Raw genomic sequence first — 23899 nt, 5'->3', positions numbered from 1 at the left:
ACGCGCCCGGCGCCGAAACCGCAGCTTGTCTTCCGATCGACGTGCGCTGCTTCTGCGTCTGCGTCTGTGCCGATCGACATTTTTTGCTGTAGAAATGGCATCAAGGCGTTCCTATGCCACCTCCCTCGCCAGTGATAACCTCGTCTCTGCCCCTCTTTCGAATATATTTCCGCAACGATACCACGACAATTTTGCTCTTGACACTGAAACCGGATTTCTCAAAAAAGCTTCCCGTAAAAACGACAAACCTGCAATCTTTCTCATTAAGACAGAGATCTTCACTCTAGCTGCGTTTTGCCGACTGTTCTTAGTTGGTAAGTTTCTTTATGGAAATCCTAAACTTGAGCTAATTCAAAAGAACTTTGAACAAATGACGATACCACGACAATTTTGCTCTTGGCACTGAAATCAGATTTCTCAAAAAAGCTTCTCGTAAAAACGGCAAACCTGCAAAATTTTTCACTGGGCAAAGATCTCCACTCTAGCTGCGCTTTGCCTACTGTTCTATGCCGACTGTTCTTAGTTGGTAAGTTTCTTTATGGAAACCCTAAACTTGAGCTAATTCGAAAAAACTTTGAACAAATGAAGCTGAAAGGGGGTTGAAAGATCGGTAAATTGGATGGTCGCCACATTCTTATTCAATTATCAAATGATGAAGACCACCCATTTGTTTGCGAGAAGACTTCTTTGAATAGAAAATCAGGTGATGAAAGTTTTAAAATGGACGGTGGATTTTGACCCTCGTACTGAAACTCCTACCATTCTTGTTTGGCTGCGCTTTCCAGGTTTGAAGATTCATCTTTTTTATCAAGTGCTTCTCTTTGCTTTAGCGATGTACGGTAAACCCCTCAAAACTGACATGCCTACAGTGAATCTAACTCTGCCTACAGTGAATCTAGCTCTGCCTTCAGAAGCCAAAATTTTGATAGAAAGGGATATTACTTTACTAGTATATTACTTTACTATTTCCGGGAGAAATATGGATTGACACACAACATCATAGATTTTGGCAGTAAGCAGAACTTGAACAGATACCACTTTATTGTACCCACTGTCGTATGTTTGGACATTCTCCTTCTCAATGTTATCAGTTGCATCCAAATTTAAAACCTTTAAGTAAAAACGCTTATGGATCTGCCCCACCTCATACATGTCCCTCCTCCGCTCCTGAGTGCATTCCACAGACTATTGAAACACCGGTTGACACAATGCCACCTCCCCCTTCCACTACCGATCTCTGTTCTTCCGACTGATATATTGACAGATGGTTTACTTGGGGCCGATAATCAGGATAGTGTTGAAGCTCCACATCCCCAGGATGCATCAGGTGTTGAAGAGACATGCTTAACATCTCTTCAGAATCAAAATATTGTTACTGTTAGTCAGGAGCTGAGGGCTTATTCTCTCCTACATGCCCACACCGATCAGATGAGCCAGTTCTCGGATGAGGAATGACAGACTTACACATCTAGAAAGAAAAAGAAGAATGAAGGCTCACTCCAGCTTGGGAACTTAATGGATGATACTCTAGTAACTTCGGGTAATGGAACGACACTCAACAATTTGTTAGATGTTTCTGCTCCTAGAACCAGAGGCAGAGGCAAGACCAAGCTGGCTCGTGCCTAGAAGCTTATTTCATGCAAGTTTTGTTTTTTTGTGTTTTATCTATGTTTCATCCTTTTACGATGCTAGTGTGTGATGTATCATATGATATATATATATATATATATATATAACCAACACAAATAAATGAAGATACAATGCAGTATATCATTGCTTTCTCAACCATTTTTTGGAATTAACTTAACTGAATCTAAGAAATCATGCCAATTATATAACCTAATTTGAAGCCAAGGAAGAAAAAATATGTATTTTTTTTGTCTCTAATCACTGGCATATTCTTGAATACAAAAATAAAAAAAATTAAATATACCAACTAAAGCAAGAAAAACAAATTGGGTGCTCAGAAATAATGCTTGATGTGATACTTTTGATAAGATAAATGAGAAAATTGTCATTGTCATGACTCGCTCTCTACAACTCGTGTGCCGTCTCATAAGCAATTCATGCTGTAACTTGGTTTGGAAGGCATGCTTACTCTTTGTGTTTTGTGCTAATTAAGTTTGCTATACTGCTGAGCATTCCGATGCATGAATACAGCAATATGATTGCTTCAAATGAATGTAGGCCCGCCCCTATCCCAAACCCTTGGTGAGGATTTATAGCACGAGATAGTACCTAAACAATGAAAATTTAGGCCTTATGTTGGTACATGGAGATAGCTACCCCCAAAATTCATTTATCACGCTACACCTCACTCAGAGCAAAATCCCACATCCAATAGTCAAATACAAGATTGAAAACAAAAATTTTGATTTTATTAATCAAAAGTTGTCTAATAATACATACTTCATATTTTTATTTGTAGAATTCTTTCTTTAGATTAACAGATATGATTAGCATAAAATCTACCAAGTTAGGTTTCAGTTAATTTAAAATTCAAGTCTTGGTTGCATCCGACAAGTAACTACAACAACCGTTTGAGTTAAATCCTATCATCCTGTGAAAACGAACGTATATGAATCAACCATAACCAACTTTAAATCCTCTAAGGATAGCTATGTGAAAGCCAAACAGGGAACTCAGGTCTCCACTTCCAGTAATATCCTTAAGCCGGTGGTATCTATGTGAAAGCTAAACAGGGAAATTAAAAGAAGTAGAAATCTCAGATTGGAAAGCGCTTTATTCTAGCTAACACTAATGCTAAATTTAGGGGTAAAACTCCAAAAACATAATTCACTAATTATAGTTAATAAGAACAATTCATGACCCTCATAATCTGCATCGCATCTCTGCCCTTATGTTGATTGTTCACGTGCACGGGTTTCTTTTATGGTTGCAAATTTTTTTTATCTGTATTACAGCTTCAAATAGGTAAGATGGCTATTCCAACTCGACTACACTTTTAGGTTATCTAGCATATCTCTTGGTTACTTTTACTTTCTTCCTTGGAACTTTCTTAAAACTTAGGGACATTTACACACATACCACCCAATTTCTATGTATTTACATAACTAACACTTCAACTTTTTTTTTTACATTTATACCACCCAATTCCTTCATATCATATAAAAAATATCACTATTTTAACTTTTAAAAATTGAAATGTACCTTTTCGTGAAAATGTGCATTTGCATTAATATAACAAAAAAGGTACAAAAACTATACAGATACACATTTATGATGTACAAAAACACACCTTTTCATGTATAGATAAGGTGGCATGTATGTAAAATTTGATTTGTAGGTGTTAGATATGTAAAAATTGAAGTTTAGGTGTCAGATATGTTAAATAAATAAGAATTGAGTAGTATATGCAAATCTTCCAAAAACTTTTTGTCAGTTTGCAAGATTTTTCTGTTATGTTAGATGTGGATTTCTAAATTTTGTTTAGTTTAATTCATAGGTATGTGAGGCTTGTTGGTCACTTGTTCATGTACCACGACATAACTAGCACATCAAATCTTATAGATGTGATTTTTTGTAGAGTTTTATATTGTGTACAAATAGTTTTAATAGATTTGCATTTTTAAATTGATGTAAAAGGGGGTTGTCTCCTTCCTTTATTGTGAAACTCCCTTGAGTTAGATGTATTTGGTGCAATCTGTGTTGGAGGGTTTGGCTTTTTTTATGAAACTAAATCTCAGTCTGAAACTTACTGTCACACTTCTTCCTTACTGAAATTTAAACTATATTTTATTGACCATTGATCTTGTATTTTGATACTGGACTTATGTCTTCTTCCAAAGTTACTGATGGCTTTAGTTTCTTAAGGTTGCTACCTCCATTAAATATTTCTATGCTCCAAAATTTGTGATGTTATTTGGATCTTTTTTCATTGTACCATGTGCTCCATTTTTACTAAGCTATTGCTTCCATCTGAAGGCCGTTGGGTATAATTCCATTGAGGCTGAAGATTGGGAACTAGCAACCGAGGGACAAGAGATGAGCAAGATGGAGACGTTGCTTCTTGACAAGAACCGGAAAATGGAGCATGAGTTGACACAATTGAAGGTTTGGCGTCTTTGATACATAAATTCTAATGCATATTCATTTTTGTTACTTGTTGAAACTAAATATTCGATCAACCACTGGAATATCATAATTTTTAGACTTTTATCATGTCTTTCTGTTGGAAACAACAATTTTGCAATGTTTGACTACTAAGTTGACATTTTTATATTATGAAGGTCAAAATTTCAGAAAAATCGAGCTTGCTAGAAGTAAGTGAATCTAAGATTGCAGAGCTAACTATGAAGGTGAATGAACAACAAAAGCTGATTTCAAAACTGGAAGAGGACATATTAAAGGTTTGTTTGCTGAGAAAGTATTTTCTTCTCAATAAAATGGGAATTGTTTACCATATGTTTTATTGCTTTCATGGTATAGATTCACGGAGCAGTTCTACTCTATATATTCTGTTTTTTAATGAGCTTCCTTATCTACTGATAGCTGAACTAAGATATGTTGATTTTTATTATGCTTTTACAGGGCTACAATTCATCTGATCGGAAAGGATCACTTCTAAATGATTGGGATATGAATGATATGGGCACTGAAACATCTCAGGTGTGTTATTCGTTATGGCTCTTGAATTGCTTTAGTTATTTGTACTATTTCTTCAGTTCATCTTCTTGTTCAAAGGGGGCTGTGATTTATTTGCTTTATTTAGATTTTCTTTTTCTTATCATCTACATATTTGCAACTCTCATTTGCTGTGAATTAAAGTTCTTTAGTTTAGTGATTGCTAAGGAAAGGGTCGATGTTTTGAGCCTTCCTGATGCATGAGAGAATACTTTGGTGTACTTTTTCTTGAGGTTATCTATCCCTTTTACGCATGTGAGAACACTCTTTATTAAGGAGATTGCTTATGGTCATATTTAGCTTTTGGGTTTATTATTTAGTATTTAGCTTCAAGGCTAATTGATGGGAATGATTAGGGTTGTGGAGGTATATCCGATCAATATATGATGGTTTTGTCGTTCAATTATCCGCATGCATTATGTTTTAGAACATCAATGGATTTTGAGCCATAAAGTCCATGGATAGAGCTTAATTGATTGTTATGGGTTGCGTTATCTTATTAGATATCTCAAGCAAATTGGATTGAAACTTGTGTTGAGGATGTATTTTCGAGGTTAACACCCACCCATTAGTATTGGGCTGACTATCACTAATTTCACTATATGGTTTAGAGAGACACACCATGATGACATGACTATCTGTAATTCATAAGTATAGATTTGACTGACAAGAATTTAGAGGCTTGGCATAACTATTAGTTGTCTGTTAGTTTTAGCTTTACCTGAAGAAGTATGTTTCAAACACTCACGAGTTTTTGTTGGTTTAGTTTTAATTCATGGGCTTATTAGCTCTTGTTTGGCTAAATTTAGTTTGTGTTATGGATTATCGCCTTTGGAAGCCCAACATTTAAGCATTGTTTGATAGTCTTATTTTTGTCTAATTGACCAATATTCTTATTGTGGAACTTACATTTAACAAAGCTTATAAGTAGGACTTACAAGTTACCATCTCTGGGATGAGAAAAGCTCACTAATGGGTCTTTCAAACTCACCCTTTAATCAGAGCCTAATAATTAGGCATAATTTTGTGATTTTGTTGGTTTGGAATGGCCTAGCTTGATTGAGTTAAGCTTACATATATTGAAATGCCCATAAGTGAGAACTAAGAGAGAACTTACCTGAGATGTCGAAGTAAGAAGCATCCTCGCCTCGTTCGTCCTTGGATCGGTGCTTCCTGCTTCTGAAGTAGATTGCTTCGCTAGGGCTTCTCAATCTTAGCCTATTTAGATCTCCCATGTTTTCTGTAAATTTCAAGTATGCCATTAGGCTCAATTATAAGTACTAGTATACTTGACTTAATAAAGTATGGGAAAATTATTTCTACTATACTTATTTTTTCTTCCGGCTTTTTATCTGTTATCTATTTCTTTCCATTTCTCTTCCTCAAATTAAGATTCTGCAACCTTTTTCATGGTATCAGAGCTATACGGTCTACAATCTCTTTGATCCTTCCTGTCTCCTTGCATTAGTCTGTGCCAAATGTCCTCTTCATTACCTCTCATGGACTTTGCATCATCTACTCAACTACCATCACATGGATCTCTCGAAAGGGTAAAAAAATCAACGTTCCCACCTCTCTCAAGTTCTTATTGTCTCACATCAAGGCCATGACAGATTAGCAATTATGATATAAGAATTACCAGGTTCGGAAAATACAAATTCAAAAACTTCTCACGGCTAACGGGTTTGAAAAATTTTTAGATCCAACTACTTTCACCCCCCAAGATTCATTAGTTTGAACCCAATTCACTGGAGGAAACCGAAGACTACTGTTTTCGGCAATTAATTGATAGCAATCTTATTGCTGCTATCATATCAACATTCTCTCTCTCGATTCTTTCTTATAATAGTCACCTTAATAGCACAACAGAAATATGGAGTGCATTAGAAAGAAGATTTCAATCTACCATTAGATTTTGTGTTTCAATTAAAGAATGATTTACACATCTCCTCGATGGGAACAAATTCGATGATGCAATATCTCACCCAAATTAAAACCATGGTTGACAACATAGCTGCAACGGGATCTAAAGTTGATAATGAAGATATTATTCTACACATTTTAAATGGTCTTCTTCACAGTTTTTAAGAATTTAAGATTTCAATCAGGTACTCTCTTCTTTACAGTGAAGAATGCAATCTAGCTAATGAAGCTAACAAGTTTTCTTCACCCACTACTTTATTCACCCAAAAAAATCTTGGTAATCATCTGTTTCAAGAAACTACAACAAGAATTTTACATCTTCCAGTTCGAACAATTACATCATTCAACCCAAGAAGAAATCTACCCCCTACATGTCAAGTTTGTTACAAAAAAGGGCACATAGCTACCACATGTTGGCATCGAGCTAATATCCAATATACACCTACCAATCCACCCTAACATATGGCTCTAGCTACTAATACACACACTCCAAAACAAGAGTGGATATTAGACACTTAAGCCACGTCACATATTACTCCTCACAGTGAGAATCTGCAACAATCTTTTACATATCAAGGTACTGACGAGGTTACTGTTGGCAATGACTAAGCCACTGATATCTCACATATCGGTAAAGGTATTCTACCAACTCCCAGTTGTAAGTTGTTTCTTTCCCCTCTTTTTTGCGTGTTTTCTCTCTCTCACAATCTTATCTTAGCAAACAAACTCACAAAGGACAACAACTGTCAGGTTATTTTTTGTATATAAGATTGTCACAACAAGAAAATACTATTGACTGGTTCAACTAATCAAGGACTTTACCAAGTCACTGCTTTGCAACACAATATCACGAGCTCAAGTGACACGTGACACAACAAACATGGTCATCCTCACCATAATGTCATGTCTCTCATCTCCAAATATCACCCAAAGCTGAGGATTTAACGACTACAACAGCTTGGCACGAGTGTTTCAAAAACAAGAGTCATAAAGTGCATTTTTCATCTAGTACTAGAACATATAAAAATTTTGATATGTTACATTCAGATGTATGGGGTCCTTTTTCATATTCTTCAGTTGAAGGATATACATTTTATGCCAACTTTATTAATGCTTGTTCTCAATTTTGCTGGTGTTTTTCTATGGAAAACAAATATGAATTGACGTCTCAGTTTATAAATTTACACCAATATATCAAACATTATTTTTAATTAAATGTCAAATACCTTAGATCTGATGGTGGGGGCAAATACAAATCCCACCATCTTCATTCATATCCCAACGATAATGGAATCATACACCAATTTAGTTGTCCCTTCACTCTAGATCAGTTTGGTCTTGCCAGACGTAAACATAGACACCTTGTTGACCGCTCGTACTCTACTCCACACCGTTTATATTCCCCTTCAATTTTGGTTGGAAGCTCTTCTTGCTGCTAACTATCTAATCAATCGCCTTTCTTCCTCCACTACTCAAAATTATTCCCCCCACAAACTCTTGCACAATAAATATCCAGATTATCAACAATTTCACACTTTTGGATGTGTATGCTTTCCCTGACATTCACATGTTACTCAACATAAATTTAGGCCAAAGCCTCCCACATGTGTGTTTCTCGGCTACAATACACATTACAAAGGCTAAAAATGTCTTGATATTACCAATAAAAAATTCATTGTTTCACATAAAGTCACTTTTATCGAGAATCAATTTCCCTATCAAAACAAAATAACCACCATTTCAACTAACACAAGGCCCTCCATTGCCCCCTCTCTTTTGTTACTTATATCTTCTTTACCCTCTTCTCAAATCTTTCAATCCTCACTCCCTTGTTCAACTATGCTTTCTCAATCCACTACTACCTCCTCTTCTTCACATTCACTCTCTCAACCAGCTGCCCCACCTCAAGACACTCCCTCTTCGAATGCCGCCCCTTCTGCTCCTCTACCCAAAAACCATATGGTCACCCATTTACAAACAGGCTCTCTTGGACCCACTATGAACATTTAAAACAAAATATCATACCAACGATTCCATAGCTTAATATAAAGCCGTGGCCCAGGGTTGTTCACAACAACCAAGCATGATTATAATGAAACATTTAGCCTTGTCGTGAAATTTCAAACCGTTCGGATGCTCATAGCACTTGCAACTCATGAAAATTGGGATATTCGACAATTTGATTTTTCAAATGTCTTTCTTCATGGTGTCTTGGAAGACTGTTTACATGAAATAACTCCCTGGGTCACTGATTCACAGCACCCACAATTTGGCTGCAAGCTTCACAAAGCCATAAACGGTTTAAAACAAGCGCCCAGCAGTGGTATTCTACCTTTTGTCAGTTTATTTGTCCCAAAAATTTCAGCCTTTGTAAAGCTGATCCTACACTTCTTATCTATCATCATAATAATACCAAAATTTATCTTTTGGTATATGCTGATGATATACTTATTAATGGCACGTGTCCATCTGAAATCCACAACCTTATTAACAGTATTAGTTCTCGCTTCAATACCATATCCCAATTTCTTGGATTACAAGTGCACAATAAATCCAATGGATATTTTCTGCATCAAAAAAATTATATTAATTAACTTCTTAAGACTACTGGTATGCATAACTTCATTCCTATCATCACTCTGTCATCCACTCATCCACATCAACACATTTAAAACTCCTACCCCTCTTTCTGAGCCTCACAAATACCAACCTGTTACAAGATCTTTACAATACCTAACCATCACTCGTCTGCATATTGCCTTTACTGTTAATATTTTAAGTCAACACATGCATAACCCCAATTCTCTTCATAATAAACACTTAAAATGTTACTTCGATAACTTAAAGGAACTAACACCTATTGTTTGCCTATACAATCAAATTCTCTCAATTTACAGGCTTATATAGATGCAGATTGGGTTGGTAATCAAACGGACATAAAATCAACTATTGGTTTCTGCATTTACCTAGGTTCCAACCTTATCTCCGGGTCTGCTAAGAAACAAAAAATGGTGGCAAAATCTTCCACAAAAGCAGAATATCGAGCTTTAGCAGCTACTGCCACTGAACTTATTTGGCTTCATAAACTCTCATATGAACTTACCGACCAGATTCCACCGCCTACCACCATCCATTGCGACAACACGTCAACGATAGTCCTTGTTCACAACCTGATATCCATGCCAGACCCAAACACAAAGAAGCTGACTATCATTTCGTTTGTGATCATCTCAAGCTTCAACATGTATCCATTCAAAACATCATGACTACAAATCAGGAAGCAGCCATTCTCACTATAAGCTGTTTCCTCCTTCCAAACATCAAATACTCACAACCAAGTTGACGATCTACTCACCTAACCATCAACTTGCATGGGGTAAATGAGGACTTACCTGAGAGGTCAAAGGAAGAAGCCTCCTCGCCTCGTTCTCCTTTGGATTGACGCTTCTTACTTCTGAAGAAGATTGATTCACTAGGGCTTCTCAATCTCAGCCTATTTATATCTCCCATGTTTTCTTTAATTTACAACTATACCATTAGGCTTAGTTATAAATACTTGTATACCTGAATTAATAAAGTATGGGAAAATTATTTCAAATTCACGTATCTTTCCTTTTGGCTTTTTATCTGCTCTTTGTTTCTTTCCATTCATCTTCATCTCATCAAGATTCTGCAACCCTTTTCAATAACCTCACCGATTAGAAAAAAACCTTTGTTGGATTTTATGACTTTATGAATTTTATTTCAATTGAACTTTGGTTGAGAATACATTATGGGATGGTCAAATAATTACTCTTAATTTGATGGTTTGTTTACTTTGAATTAATCTACGTGGATTAGACTAAGGCTTACATCCATTGAAAGAACATAGACGCTTGCAATCCCGAGGATATGGAAAGCGTATTGATGAGCTTTACGACCTTAGCCTATTGGTAAACTTGATTAACAAAATTAGTTTGTTGAGCTTGCTAGCTTTGTTTTGATCAATTCATGCGTACATTTTTATGAGAACTCCTTAATTAGATTTGATTTTTTAGTTAGCAGGTATTTTAACATGCATAGTAAGACCATTTAAAAGACTTTGGGATCAACTTGGAATCAACTAGCTAGTTGAAACTCGGGTCATTGTCCTTGGTTGCTGGATCCAGTTGATTGATATTATATTATTTGAATTTAGGCATGGGGCTATTATGCTGATTTGGATCACCCAAGGGTTTATTAGGGCCCTTGTTATACATTTGTTATGGATTGAAAGTTGGGGTACATTGAGATGCTTTTTAATGCATCAACATGCTTATGAGTGCACTTTATATTAATAATGATGCTCTGAGTTAATTATGGATATATGTGCTGAATTATTTTTCTAGTATTAAATACATCAGCAATGGATCGATGTTTTAGTGCCTCTATATTTTTTATGCATCATCTCACCTCTTCGATGCTATGGGTGATTTTGATTTGCCAACATAATTGCCGACGAGGCATATGCACATCCTCCATATACACAAATTCTTTCTAATTCGTCCATTACCCCTGAAGGCACTTTGGAGTACTTTGATGCTTTGATGTGCTTTTTGAAGCAAAGTGAAGAAGGTCTGCAGTATGACATAGATTAAAATACTCTAAGGAGTTGGCACAGTGTACAATATTACACATTTGAAGAATGTTATTTTATAAAGGTCAAATTCAACATTCTAAAATAAGAGATATCTTTCTGAAATTTATGGGAAGTTTTAAATTCTTATGTATATGGGGATACTTTATGACTTCGTAAAATATAATTTGATTTCATTATTAATCCCATGGTTAATTGAAGATTATCAGAGTTTGTGTATCAATGTGCAAAGTGTATGTAATGTACAAGATTTTTTTTTTAGCTTCAAAGCGTAAAGTGCATAACGAAGCAGCATTTTATTAGCCAAAGCATTAATCGGTTATACACAACTATTAATGTATAAATATATTTATAATAATTATAAAATATGAAGTAAGGCTTAAAAACTGAAATAAATTAAAAAAATTATGATATAATACATAACTTGAAGGCAAATATTGAGGATAAATTTACAAATTAAAATTTTGAATAATTTCTAGTAGTTCATTGGAATTATTAATGCAAAAAAAAAAAAAAACCTGCAAATTAACTTCAAACTTCAAAACGTGCTTCAACGAAGCAAAGTGGGTGTCACATGCATCACTTTGCTATGCTTGCGAAGGCGCTTCAAAGCGTGCTTTCAAAAACCTTGATCATAATTTCTCTTGCTTATTTTTCAATTGCTCTTCAGATTTTTTCTATAATATATCTTATCTCTAAATTGTTTTAATTGAATTATAATCACATTAAGACATTTAGCATTTTTTGTGTAATTTTTGAATAATATGTTATGCACTTTTTTTTTTTCATCATAGAATTAAAATATAGCTGCAATTCTAAGAAATCCCTAGATCCTTTACATTATTCAAAAAGGCTTACTGTAGTTATATAATTTCTTGATGCATTTTATAACTTTGTTTGGCTCAAGGACTTTAGCTCGACATGATTTAGAAGGAAGAGCTATGCAATTGAAATTTTTTGCAGATATTAGGAGGTTGATTCTTTTATTTTTAAATGCCGCATCATATGCTCTTTTTTTTTTTTTACGGCATCATATGCATGTTCTTAGAGGATGTTATTCATATATTTTAATATTTGTTGTAAGGAGGAAATATAGAGGCGTTGATTTAATCCTGCCAACGGGCAGGTTTTTGGTTATTTTATGAATGTTATTTGCCAAAAGGTTATTTTACAATTCAAAAATTCCAAATAGGATTAATCTGATTTGAGTCGTATACATAGTCAAATGCTAGTTTATGTAATATTATAGGGATTGTGACTTATTCATGCTATCACTTGGTCTAAAATTGGACTATAATACATTCATGATAGGAATGTTAGAGGGTCCTATTTTTCAAAGGAAGAAAACAATTGTAATCTTTTTAGTTTAATATTAGATTTTGTATATGTAGTTTATTTAGCTGAATTGGACTGCTTCAGGCCTAGCATGATCTTGTGAATTGCTCTAATTTTGGAGCAAAATTTGACATATTTGCATAGCTCCATGCATAATTTCATTATTCTGATATTAGAATTAGAGTGTGAAATGTTGACAAATGTAGGATGAGAATTTACATCTAAAGCTATTTTAATTTCATGGAATTCGCTGATAGTAAATCGTTCATTTTCCCTATTGTCATCATTCATGTTCAAGTTTTCACCCTTATCTCAGTTGTCGGCAATTATAAACAAAATTGTGAAAACAAGAATAGTGGCAACATGCAATCTTGTGCACATCCTTCGGTTGCATTCAAATCTATTGATACTCTGACTTTAAATCAATCTTGGAGGATATCGCAACCCCAAACAACTTCATCAACAACTCATCGTTTATTGGGATCTCTGCAAACTTTGTACCATGTGTTTTATCATATGTTTCTTTGATGCTATGCAACTCGATCCAGAATCTCAGTCGTGCGTCTTGAATGGTCATTACCATGGTCTTGAGCGTCACCGTTGTCTCGCACAAACTAGGTTCACCGCAATGCATCACAATCTAGTCACCCTCCTAAATACTCGGCAGTGTCAAAATCAGTTTCTTACAAACTTCTCTGCTCTTCTCCACCCGTCTCGTTCCCATCATTACTCTTGAATTGTTGTTTGCTCGAAAGGCTGCTGCAATAAAAGGCACTGGCGCAGTTGGATACAACCCTCTGTCAGTTTCCCACCCACCGCGGTTTCCTGTTTTAGGCTGAAATCCTTCAATTCGATCTTTTCTAGCCTCGAATCGCATGTCGTCCCTTTCTGCTTGCTTCCGCTCATTCCCAACCTTCAAATTGATCTTCTCCAACCCACCTAGCAAACCTCCATCATCCCTGGATCGACCTCTAGTTGAGTTTGTGTATTGAATATGTTGTTATTTACCGTTTCAATGTGTTGGTTTTAATCTCATATTTGCTTTCAGCAATAGTATTTTGCTTGTCCGATGTCATTTAGGATAACTCCAATATCATTTGGTATTAGAGCTAGTCTAACCATAGTTCTATTCTAGGGTTTTTAGCATCTACCAATAACCAACCCTATCTCCACCTAAAACCCTTCCTTTTGCTGATTTTTCCAACCTAGCCACCCAAAATTTTTCTTTCTCACTCTTCCACCCCTCTGGCCCTAAACCCTATCCAAGTCGTTTATGAGAAATCTACAAAGAGATGTTCAAGTAATTACCATGGAAGAGGTGCAACGGGAAATCCTCCAACTCCAACGGAGTCTTCCCGCCTTTGAGAGGAGGTAGTCTGGAAGGGTTACCCCATAGCCGTAACGGTGACTTGTCAGATCGAAGAAATCAAGTGAATACTTTCCATCTTGTGGACTCTAGGAATAAAGAATCACTACTTCGAAGATTTGACTTGAAATAATTGAGAAGCTAGAATCTTGAAGGAAAGGTGACTGTTATATTTTGATAGCAACTGGGATTTGGAGAAGGTCATCGAGTGACTCCAAACCGTGGAATGATTTAGAGTACTAGGACGTCCTAACAAAAAGAATGATGAAACTAGTTGTCAACACGTTAAAGAAAATCACATCTTGGTGCTGGGAGAACGTGAAGATTCTTCAATAGCAAGAAGTGAGTAAAATTTCTACATGGTTTAAGATGATACGAGAAATGCAATGCTAGTACCTACCAGTTCATTACAAAGAGGGTGTTCAGACCCTTCTTCAAAAGGGGAGAGACAACATCACCGGTTGATCGTCACATATTGTATAGAGTTCAATCCCAAGTTCTTACAGCCACAGTACATCCAAAAGAACATCCAAGTCGACTCTGCCTAAGGAGACACTAGTTTAAAGTGGAGAACAAGTGGAACTAATCTGTATTCTCAAATATATACCAATCAGAAAGTGTTTCAAGTGCCACTAATTTGGGCTTACTGTATTAGATTGCACAATCAAGAGAATTCTCTATTTCACTGATCAGAGAGAAGTTAAAGAAATAAACAGTGATCTGGGAGAGAATGAAGATTTTAGAGAGGATTCTCAACTTTGATGCGACGAGAAAGAGAGTCCATCGATTCCAACTGATCTTATGATAGCGATTCCAGCTGACCCTGTGAGAGCGACTCCAGCATAGTTAACAGTAATTATTCTATAAGGGAATGTTGATATGGGAGGATTGACAGATTGGCTGTAATTAATTAAATTCATATTCACTGTCATTAGGAAATTGAATTGCCCCTCTGTGCGTTAAAGAAAAAAAACCGCAGAAACTGACATTCCGATTCTCAAACAAAATTATAAGGCCCTGAAGGTGTATCACCATCAAAATGTTAATGTGATAGTACTTTTTCTAGATCATGCAATTTTTATACTAGTTATCTTATTATTTCTTGCATTTTCTTGTTGATTTAATGATGCTAGGTGCCTACTGAGATTTTTTTTTGCTATTTATCACAGGAAGGAAACAACCTCTCTCTTTTTCATCTTGAACGAACAATTTTTTGCTGTTCTAACCTGCCATCATTTCAGGGTACAGATCTGAGACATGTATCTGCTGATCAAGATCAAAATTCAATGCTGAAGGTAATTTGCAACCAGCGTGATCGTTTTCGAGCACGCTTACGTGAAGCTGAAGAGGTATAATTTAAATAAAAGAAATTTACATAGGTTGCGCATAATTCTTATGTGATTACATCTCACACCTAAACTTTCATAATAACATCTATGCATGAAAAGATGTATTTCACTTTTAAGAAGTGGGAATAGTGTTATTTTTAATGTGATATTAAGGATTTGAGTGCTATGTATGCAAATCTGAAATTTCAGGTGTGAGATATGTAAATACATAACAATTGTGTGCTATGTATGTAAATGCCCCCCTTTCAATTATAATTCAGTCATTACCTTGCTTCTTTTTATATCCCGATCCACACAATAAAAGCAACACATATTCTAGGAGGTGAGGCTTTTGAAGGAGAAGATGAGTCTGTTGATGGATGAGCTAGAAAAAACTAAAGCTGATAATGTAAAGTTGTATGGGAAGATCCGTTACGTACAGGATTACAGTCAAGAAAATCTGGTTTCAAGAGGCCCTAAGAAGGTGAATTTGTATATTTAGTAAACTATGACCTAATTCGTGTTCCTCTTTTATTTACCTTTATGCGCCTTTTCCAGTATGCTGAGGATATAGAAAGTGGTTTCAGTTCGGATATTGAATCCAAGTATAAGAAGATGTACGAGGATGACATAAATCCTTTCGCTGCTTTCTCAAAAAAGGTGAGTAACAACCATATATAGTAGCACTGAATAATCTGAAGCCCTTAATAGTCAGACTTGTAAAGTTTTTTCTTCCTTTTGTTCTTTATCATCAGTTTATAGTTTGTAAGAAAATAATTTGGGAAATTTATGTACATAAGTATTGTGTGGTATGTATGTAAATGCCCCAAATAGTTTTGTCCGTATCTAAGTATGTTGTTTTTACTCGGTAGAGTTTGGAATTCAGGTTAGGATGATTTACTTTCTGAACCAACTTAGTTTCTATCTGTACGTCCTTTTTTTATACAATATCTCTAAGCTGAAACATTGCTAATGGATGCAATGTTATTTTTGTGGGAGAAAATGTAGGCTGTTTCTGATGAATGTTTATTGAAATGTGCAAATTTTTAATGCCCAAAAACCTTATTTTAATTGGTAGTTCTTTCACATGTTAGCAAATTTTAAACTAAACATAATCACTTACTGAAATTTTTGCGAGGTGCATGGTGCAATCAGCTTATTTAAATAGAGGATTATTTTTGAATAGTTTGTTTGATCTTCTTCTTAATTGAGGAAAGTATTCATGTTCTCGTCATGTAATCTTCTTTTATGTTCCACACTCATTTTCTGATAGATTTCTACTTAATTTAATTGTATATAATTGTATATTCTCTAGAGATTGGAATAGTTTAAAATTGTCTTTTTGGATGAATTAAGCTTGTTGAAATTTGTTTCTTAGCATTGAAATAACTTGCTCTGGTATTTTGTTAATTTGATTGGATATTTTAAGGTATCTACTCTGCCGAAAATCTGAGAACTTGTTTATAATCTGAAATAAATATTGGTACCATTGCAAATTGGATTGTATCATGTTCTGCTCTCCTCTAGTTTATCATTCATTTTGATTGATACCAATGTGGCTCTTTCTGATTCTAAAGCTTCTGAATAGAAGCTGTCAAAGATGATTTTATTTAATCGACTGTTTTAACTGTCATTCTTTACAGATTTGTTGATATGGAAAATCTTCTTTATTGAAACAGGAAAGAGATCAAAGGTATAGAGAGCTTGGTTTCAGAGACAAAATCACACTCACAAGTGGCCGTTTTCTCCTGGGAAATAAGTATGTCCCATTGCTTTATGAAATATTCTTACCTATTAATTAATCATGCACCATTGTTTTGAAATCCAATGGGCATATGTGATTCTTGGGACTGACTTTAACTTGAGCATCATCCATAGTTAGTCGAATAGCTTATGAATCCTTTCATTTTAGGGGCAGGGGCATTTACATACTGCATTTACATACTTACTACCCAATTCCTATGTATTTACATATCTAAAACCTAAACTTAACTTTTTAACATTTATACCGCCCAAATTCTTCATATCACATAAAAGTACTGCAATTTTAACTCCTAAAATGTGAAATACACCTTTTTCATGCACATATTTAGCTGTGCTGTCCTTATAATTTAAGAGCTTCCTCTATGTTTCAGTTGCTGATAGTTTATATAATGGGCTGCTTGCACAGATATGCTCGAACCTTCGTCTTCTTTTATTCCATCGGGCTGCACCTACTCGTCTTTGCGTGCCTCTACAGGATGTCGGCTTTGAGTTATATCAGGTGATTATAAAATAAAATACATAATTGATCATAAACAGCACAGTTTTTTTACCTGTAAAACCCTGCTTGTAGCATGCACGCCCGAGATGAAAGCTTCCTGCAAGTTGGGAATCAAACGCATATAAATAAATAAAAACCAATCTGAACTTCATCATACCAGTTTTCAGCTTTCAGCGGCGCATCAAAAAAAGGTACATAAAAGCAAGAGCTTTTTCAAAATCTTAGCTTCTTCTGCTCCGATGGGTTAAATGTATGTATATAAAAGGAAAGTTTATCAATCCTTTATTTGTTAATGTAAATTCGAACTAAATGAAATATTAAGCATTGTTGATAATACAAACTACAAACTTGTTCAATTTTTTAAGGTTTAAACTTCTTTCATCGCCATTATTATTAGTATTGTCATTCGCTTTATCCTGCTAATTATGACTTATTTTATGAATTGACATTTTTTTGATTTGTTTCTGTGATGTGTTTTGTGGAGTGGTGAATCTAGATGTTTTTTTGGTTTTTTTTTTTTTTTTTTTTGTTGTTTTAATTTTACTTTTTATGAATATGTTTGTTTTGTGCATTATTTATTTATTTATTTATTTATTAAAATAATTATTTTTTAAAGGAATTTTAGTTATGTAAATAGATAAGAGTTGTGTGGTATGTATGTAATTTTAGGTTATGAGACCTCCTAGGCTGTGAATGAAAAGCATTAATTATAATATTTGCAATGAACGAAGATACTAATTACACTATATTGTAGTTTTATTGAATTAATATTTACTGTGGATTTGATAATAAATAGGTTAAATATGAAAAACGTGTTTAGAAGATTCTGACATATTTGTGATCGATAGCGGTGTAAACGAGCCGAACACGAGCGAGCCCAAGCTCAACTCGTAGAGCTAAAAAGTTGTTTTCGTGTTCGGCTGGTTTGCTTAGCGAGCCGAATACGAGCCGTTCACAAACAAAGAGTCGTTTTGACAACCATAATCACGTAGTCATAAGATGTTAAGGATTGAGGCAAGATTTAAAACATCATTTGAATCTAAATTAATAATTTTTATTCTATTTCTTCATTAATACTTTTAATTGATTATAAAGCTTTGTAGCTTTGTAGCCAATTAAATTTTTTAAAAATACTACTCATAATATATATAAATATAATTGGTAGTATTTCGAGCCAAAACGAGCTGTTAACTTTGTTCGTGTTCAGCTCGTTAACTTAGCGAACGAGCCGAATATGAGTTTTTTAACGAGCCAAACACGAGCTATTCGCGAACAACGAGTCGTTTTGACAGCCCTAGTGATCAAGAACTATGTTATTGTTCATATTATTACATATTTATTTTAAAAATTAAAATAGCTAATTTTTTATTTTAATAATTTAACAATAAAACTCAAATAAATAATTAAAAAAAATAAATAGATAATTTGATTCTTAATGATAAAATTTTTTCTGTATTGCACGCAATTCTTATGCATTTGCATATGTAAATATCTATGAATTCTGTGTTATTATATGTAAATTTACCTAACTTAGTTTATTTGATTTAGAGAAGTATATTATTTTACATTCCCATGTAACACTAATTTTTTAATTATAATGTAGATGGCGGCCTTGCTTTTAATAACTACTTAGCGGGTGTTTGGTGACACACTTTTAACACGATTTAGTCATAAATTTCATCTCAATCCAACCAAACACTAGATAAAATCAAACCGAACTCTCGGTTAAATCCAATTCACTCCAATCCATCTTCTGGGAGATGTAAATCCAAAATTATCAAATCTGAGTGTGAGAAGGATTACATGGATTTACTCTTCCGTAGCGTGTGTGCTCCTCCATCGCTCGCAAAATTTCTCAGATTTGATAAATCCTATTAATATAAATCTACAGTTGCTACCAAACACTTTCTTAGGATCTTTTTGGCACGTCTTTTTTTTCTGTTTATTTATATATTTTAGATTGTCATCATAATCTATTTGAGAAATTATTATTTTTGTTTCCTAGAAAATTTCTAATATTGGGAGAAATTTCTTTCAATTTAAGATATGATTGTAGTAAAAAAATTGTTGTTTGATATTTTTTTACATATTTATCATTCTCATTGCTAATTTTTCTCCATCATAATTTCGTTCTGGAAAGTTGTTTTTTCTTTCACAATTTAACTATCACTTACAAAAATACATTTGATACGTGTCACACAGTTATTTGCTACAATTGCTGTTCCGACGGACGATTTGCGTAAATTGACCCAGCCATCTGGAAGGGTGGTGCACGGTAGGAAGGAAAGATAACCCACAGTAGTTTCATTGCATCCGATTTCTCCGTTCCGCGCCGGATCGGAAGTCCTTCTCTTCCTATTTTTCTCCTCACTCCGCTTCAGCCCAGATCGAGGGTAATCCCTAGTCCTCGTCCCACTCCCATACCAGGAGAGGAGAAATCGCTTCTACAATTTGTCGACGCGGAGATGCAGATCTTCGTCAAGACTCTCAAGGGCACCAATTTCGAGATCGCGGTAAACCTGGAGGACACGGTAATTTTCTCGATCCCAATCTCTTTCTCTCTTGAATTCTATCGATCTATCCTCAGATAATGTCGCATGTCACTTCTTGGATATTCACTCTTCGGTACGGATCTGATAGAATAATTTTGATCTATAATCCCTGGGACAAAGTCCTTTAATCGATACGGAAAATTCCATTTCTAGTTGTTGTTCTTGAATTAATTTGGGTTTAATTGTTATCGCACTGCAAAGTTGAAATTCTTTGGTTGGCTGGCGGTTCTTTCATCCTCGAGTGAATTGTGCTTTAAGGGGACGATTAATTTAGGAATCGAATTTGCTTAAGACCAGTTATGCATGTCTGTTTTGCAGGTTGCTGATGTGAAAAATAATATAGAGAACTCACAAGGAAAAACTGTGTACCCTGCAGATCAACAAATGCTCATATATCAAGGGAAAGTTCTTAACGACGAAACAACCTTGGCAGAGAATAATATTACTGAAAAATGTTTTATCGTGGTCATGCTGAGAAAGGTAAGCCATGCTGACTATCTAACTAGCTACATCTTGCAATATCAAGTTTGGTTGGCTGATGGAAATTATTCTGCTGGTTGTTTCTTGAGCATGTTCTTCTTACAAGGACTTTTGTTGCAGCAAGAAAGTGCACATTTCAATAAAGCTTATGTACACTTACTTTAGGATACCTAACTTTCGTTAATGTACCTTTTGAGGCCAAACCAGCGAAGATAGTATTAGTACCCGATTGATTGTACATTTATTGGGACTCGCCTTATCCGACATGCCTTGTGACATGGTTTAGGTGCCTTAAGTTTCATCCGGTTCAACATGCCTTCTAGTTAGGAATCGTAATTAATGATATGCCTTTTCATTTTGCAATACTTTGGTATTTTACCTATAGTTCCTTATGACTGCACGAATTAGGCCATCACATGACTCCCTCACTATATAGTTGTTGCCCAAGTAGTATAAATTCGACGTGGAATTGTTATGCCCTAGTATATCCAAAACATACATGTCAATGATGCAAAACAATGCATGTTACAGCCGATACCATAGGTAGCCTTCATAATATCTTCTTTTCCAAACTTGGTCAATTCACCCGATTTCAGAATATACTGTAAAAACTATTGCTGCATCTGCTGCACGCTAGTTGCACACTGCCACTGTTGGTTACTGTTGGGAATCTGATTGCGTAGCAGCTTGCGTGGATGTTTGTTGCAGCTGTTCCACACTACTTGCACGCTGCCACCGTTGGTTATTGTTGGGATTTCAATTTTGTAGCAGCTTATCCGGATGTTTTGTGATACTTATGTATTTACAGACGGTCTTTTGTACATGCATCTATTTTATGGTTCTATTATAACATGATTTTTTGTTGTGTTTTTTTTGTGATTTCTGGTTTCTGTGATGAATTTTTGGTCTTTTAGCGTCTATTTGAGCTTTTTCTTCAGCTCAATTTTTCCTGTGACTTTTTGTTGTCCGATTTTCTTTGAACTCTCACTATGTTTTTCTAATAACTCATAGTATATTTGAAATGATTTAAAAGATTGTTAGTCTGAAATATGACTAGACAGTTTTTTTTGGTAAATGCAATCTTCAAGTTTTCAAACTTGTGTATGTTAGTTAGATATCTCATTTATTTGAGGTGTGCCTGACTTACGTGGTAAAGCATCACTTTGTGTTTATGCAGGGCTTGAATCTTTTTATATTGGTGAACTCTTTCGTTTATCCCATTTCTTTTCAATATTTTGTTATTGTCTTGATGGAGTTTTTATTTTGTTCAAATTCGATTCGCTTGGAATTCTCATTGTGATATAAAATTGCAATTTTTCGCTATTTTTTTACTGTTAGAATTTCTTTTTTATTTTTTTTATTTTATTAGATCATTAAATTATCATTTGGGTTCTATTTTTTGTTTTTGTTTTTTTTTTGGCTTGTAATTTCTTTTTTAATGATATACATTCATTGCATGGTTGTATTGCATTAGAGAATCTAAACCTAATTATTTTTCATCACCTAGAGATTATGGAGTGGCATTTCCATCCACCAAATAGCAAGCGCATCTCCTCTAATGATTAATTATATGGTTATCATTATTTATATTTATCATTGCCAAAATACTATGTTCGTTGTACAAAATCCAATGATGTTGGGATCATCAAAATCAACGATCACATGCAAGGTTCATTTACAGTGTTATTTTTCAAAGATAAAATCTTTATTAACCAGATTTATGTAAAAGTATAAAACAATGCATGGTTAAATCCTGTTAAGCGAACAGATTTTCAGTTATCTCCATGTCCAATATATGTGGAGCTTATATAAGTCATCTAACACTTTGATCTTCTCCATCTTCATCCCCATAGGTACCCATTTAGTAGATTCAGAAGCCAAGTTAGTTTTGACATCTCTCTTTAAAATATCTCAAAAGTTATTAATGCATAATTCTAAAATTTTCCTTAAAATCCATTCAAATTTGAAAGATCTGACCACTGTTTTTATGTACTGTATTGATGCCATTTGAGCTTGGTTTGAAGAATGCTGACTCATGATGCCACCATAGTGATTTCTCTTGTCCCCTCTTTGAGATTGTAGTGGTGATCTACATCACCCGATATCATGATCTTAATGAACTACTGATGATACCTATGCTTCACTTTATTATTTTCACATTGTTCTAGCACCTGTAAAAATAATAAAAAAACTTAAATGCATCAGCTGATTACATGCTACCAGCATCCGACAACTACTTTTTTACTTTGTTTTTTGTTGCTTTGCAAACAAGAAATTCACCACTAGTCATAGAGATGTGTAAGCTGCTTCACTAGCGGAGGTGATGCACTCCTTATATGTGCTTTCTATTGCATATTCATGTTGTCCCACAAAATAATAATTTGATATGTTAATCTTTTAAAAGAAAATTACCTGTTTTGCTAAATGAGGCCTTAGTTAGTGCATCACTATAATTATTTATTGAAGTGCGCTGTCTGTACATGGAAGGTTGAAAGCCACAATTTTACATGGAAATTAAGGTTCTAAAACTAATGAATTATACTGGCATTTTCCTTAGTTTGAGGTTTTGGCGGGCAGTGGGGTATCTGAAGACCAACCTGACGTGCAACTTGTCCTCCAACTCCAACTATTCATCTAATCATGACAACTATTATAAGCGATATGCCCTAAATATTCCTGATAATCACAAAAAAACCACCTCTTCAATCTGCATGCTTGGAAGTTCTTTTTTTCTGCCTTTATTACATTGTGGATTAGTTTAGAGTCAACTGTGGCATATATTTTTATTTCTTTGTTGTCAAATCTTTTTTGCAGGCCAAGGGCTCATCAACTGGGGCTTCAACAACCAGCTCTATGCCAGCAAGTCAGGTAAAGAACGTGTTTTTGATCTGATGGATTGGGGTTTCAAGTCTTCTCTTTAGATTTTGTTTAATGTATGCTTCTTGGTTTGCCTATCCTTTGCAAGAAAACATTTCTGCTTCCTTTCTTCCCTGCAAGTTAACTCTGTAACCCTCAATTGTTGGCACTAATATATGTCCTTAAGCCTTGGAAGATCATTATTTTGATTGAATGTTGTGAAAACGTGGTCCTCTATGTGACGATTAGATTTTCCGAACAAAAAAAGCTTGTGAAGTTTTTAGGATTGGCCGCCAAAGAATTTGCTTAACACTATTTTGGCACTACATTTAGGAATATGCAGTGCAATTGAAAGAACAAGACACACTCATGTTGATATAACTTTTTGCCACATCAGATATTAAGCTAACCTTAGCGCTAACTTGAGGAACAACCATTTCACTTATGGTGAATAATTTGATATCGTCTAAAATAATAACTATCACATATAATTAGATGAAATTATATATATATATATAACACTTAGACTAAAACTAC

At 34.7% G+C, this 23899-nt stretch overlaps 2 protein-coding genes across 3 annotated transcripts in view; both read left to right on the top strand.

The window, feature by feature from the left end:
* The window catches only part of LOC110029235 (protein CASP), a 43458-nt gene extending 25602 nt beyond the window's left edge, over window positions 1–17856 (top strand). The window contains exons 11-19 of the mRNA XM_020731428.1: window positions 3946–4074; window positions 4251–4370; window positions 4552–4629; window positions 15125–15232; window positions 15552–15695; window positions 15770–15871; window positions 16891–16970; window positions 17382–17474; window positions 17547–17856. Coding sequence (XP_020587087.1) covers window positions 3946–4074; window positions 4251–4370; window positions 4552–4629; window positions 15125–15232; window positions 15552–15695; window positions 15770–15871; window positions 16891–16970; window positions 17382–17474; window positions 17547–17607 — 915 coding nt within the window. The 3' untranslated portion in view covers window positions 17608–17856. The remainder of the gene's footprint in view (window positions 1–3945; window positions 4075–4250; window positions 4371–4551; window positions 4630–15124; window positions 15233–15551; window positions 15696–15769; window positions 15872–16890; window positions 16971–17381; window positions 17475–17546) is intronic.
* Window positions 17857–19733: 1877 nt separating this feature from the next.
* The window catches only part of LOC110029146 (ubiquitin receptor RAD23d-like), a 33687-nt gene continuing 29521 nt past the window's right edge, over window positions 19734–23899 (top strand). For both annotated transcript variants that reach the window (XM_020731304.1, XM_020731303.1), the window contains exons 1-3: window positions 19734–20005; window positions 20345–20506; window positions 23321–23374. In XM_020731304.1, coding sequence (XP_020586963.1) covers window positions 19940–20005; window positions 20345–20506; window positions 23321–23374 — 282 coding nt within the window. In that variant the 5' untranslated portion in view covers window positions 19734–19939. The remainder of the gene's footprint in view (window positions 20006–20344; window positions 20507–23320; window positions 23375–23899) is intronic.

The sequence above is a fragment of the Phalaenopsis equestris genome, unplaced genomic scaffold (genome assembly GCF_001263595.1).
Source record: "Phalaenopsis equestris unplaced genomic scaffold, ASM126359v1 Scaffold000552, whole genome shotgun sequence".
Lineage (NCBI taxonomy): Eukaryota > Viridiplantae > Streptophyta > Magnoliopsida > Asparagales > Orchidaceae > Phalaenopsis > Phalaenopsis equestris.
The sequence above is the reverse complement of the archived record's forward strand: the minus strand, read 5'-3'. Positions and strand labels throughout refer to the sequence as shown.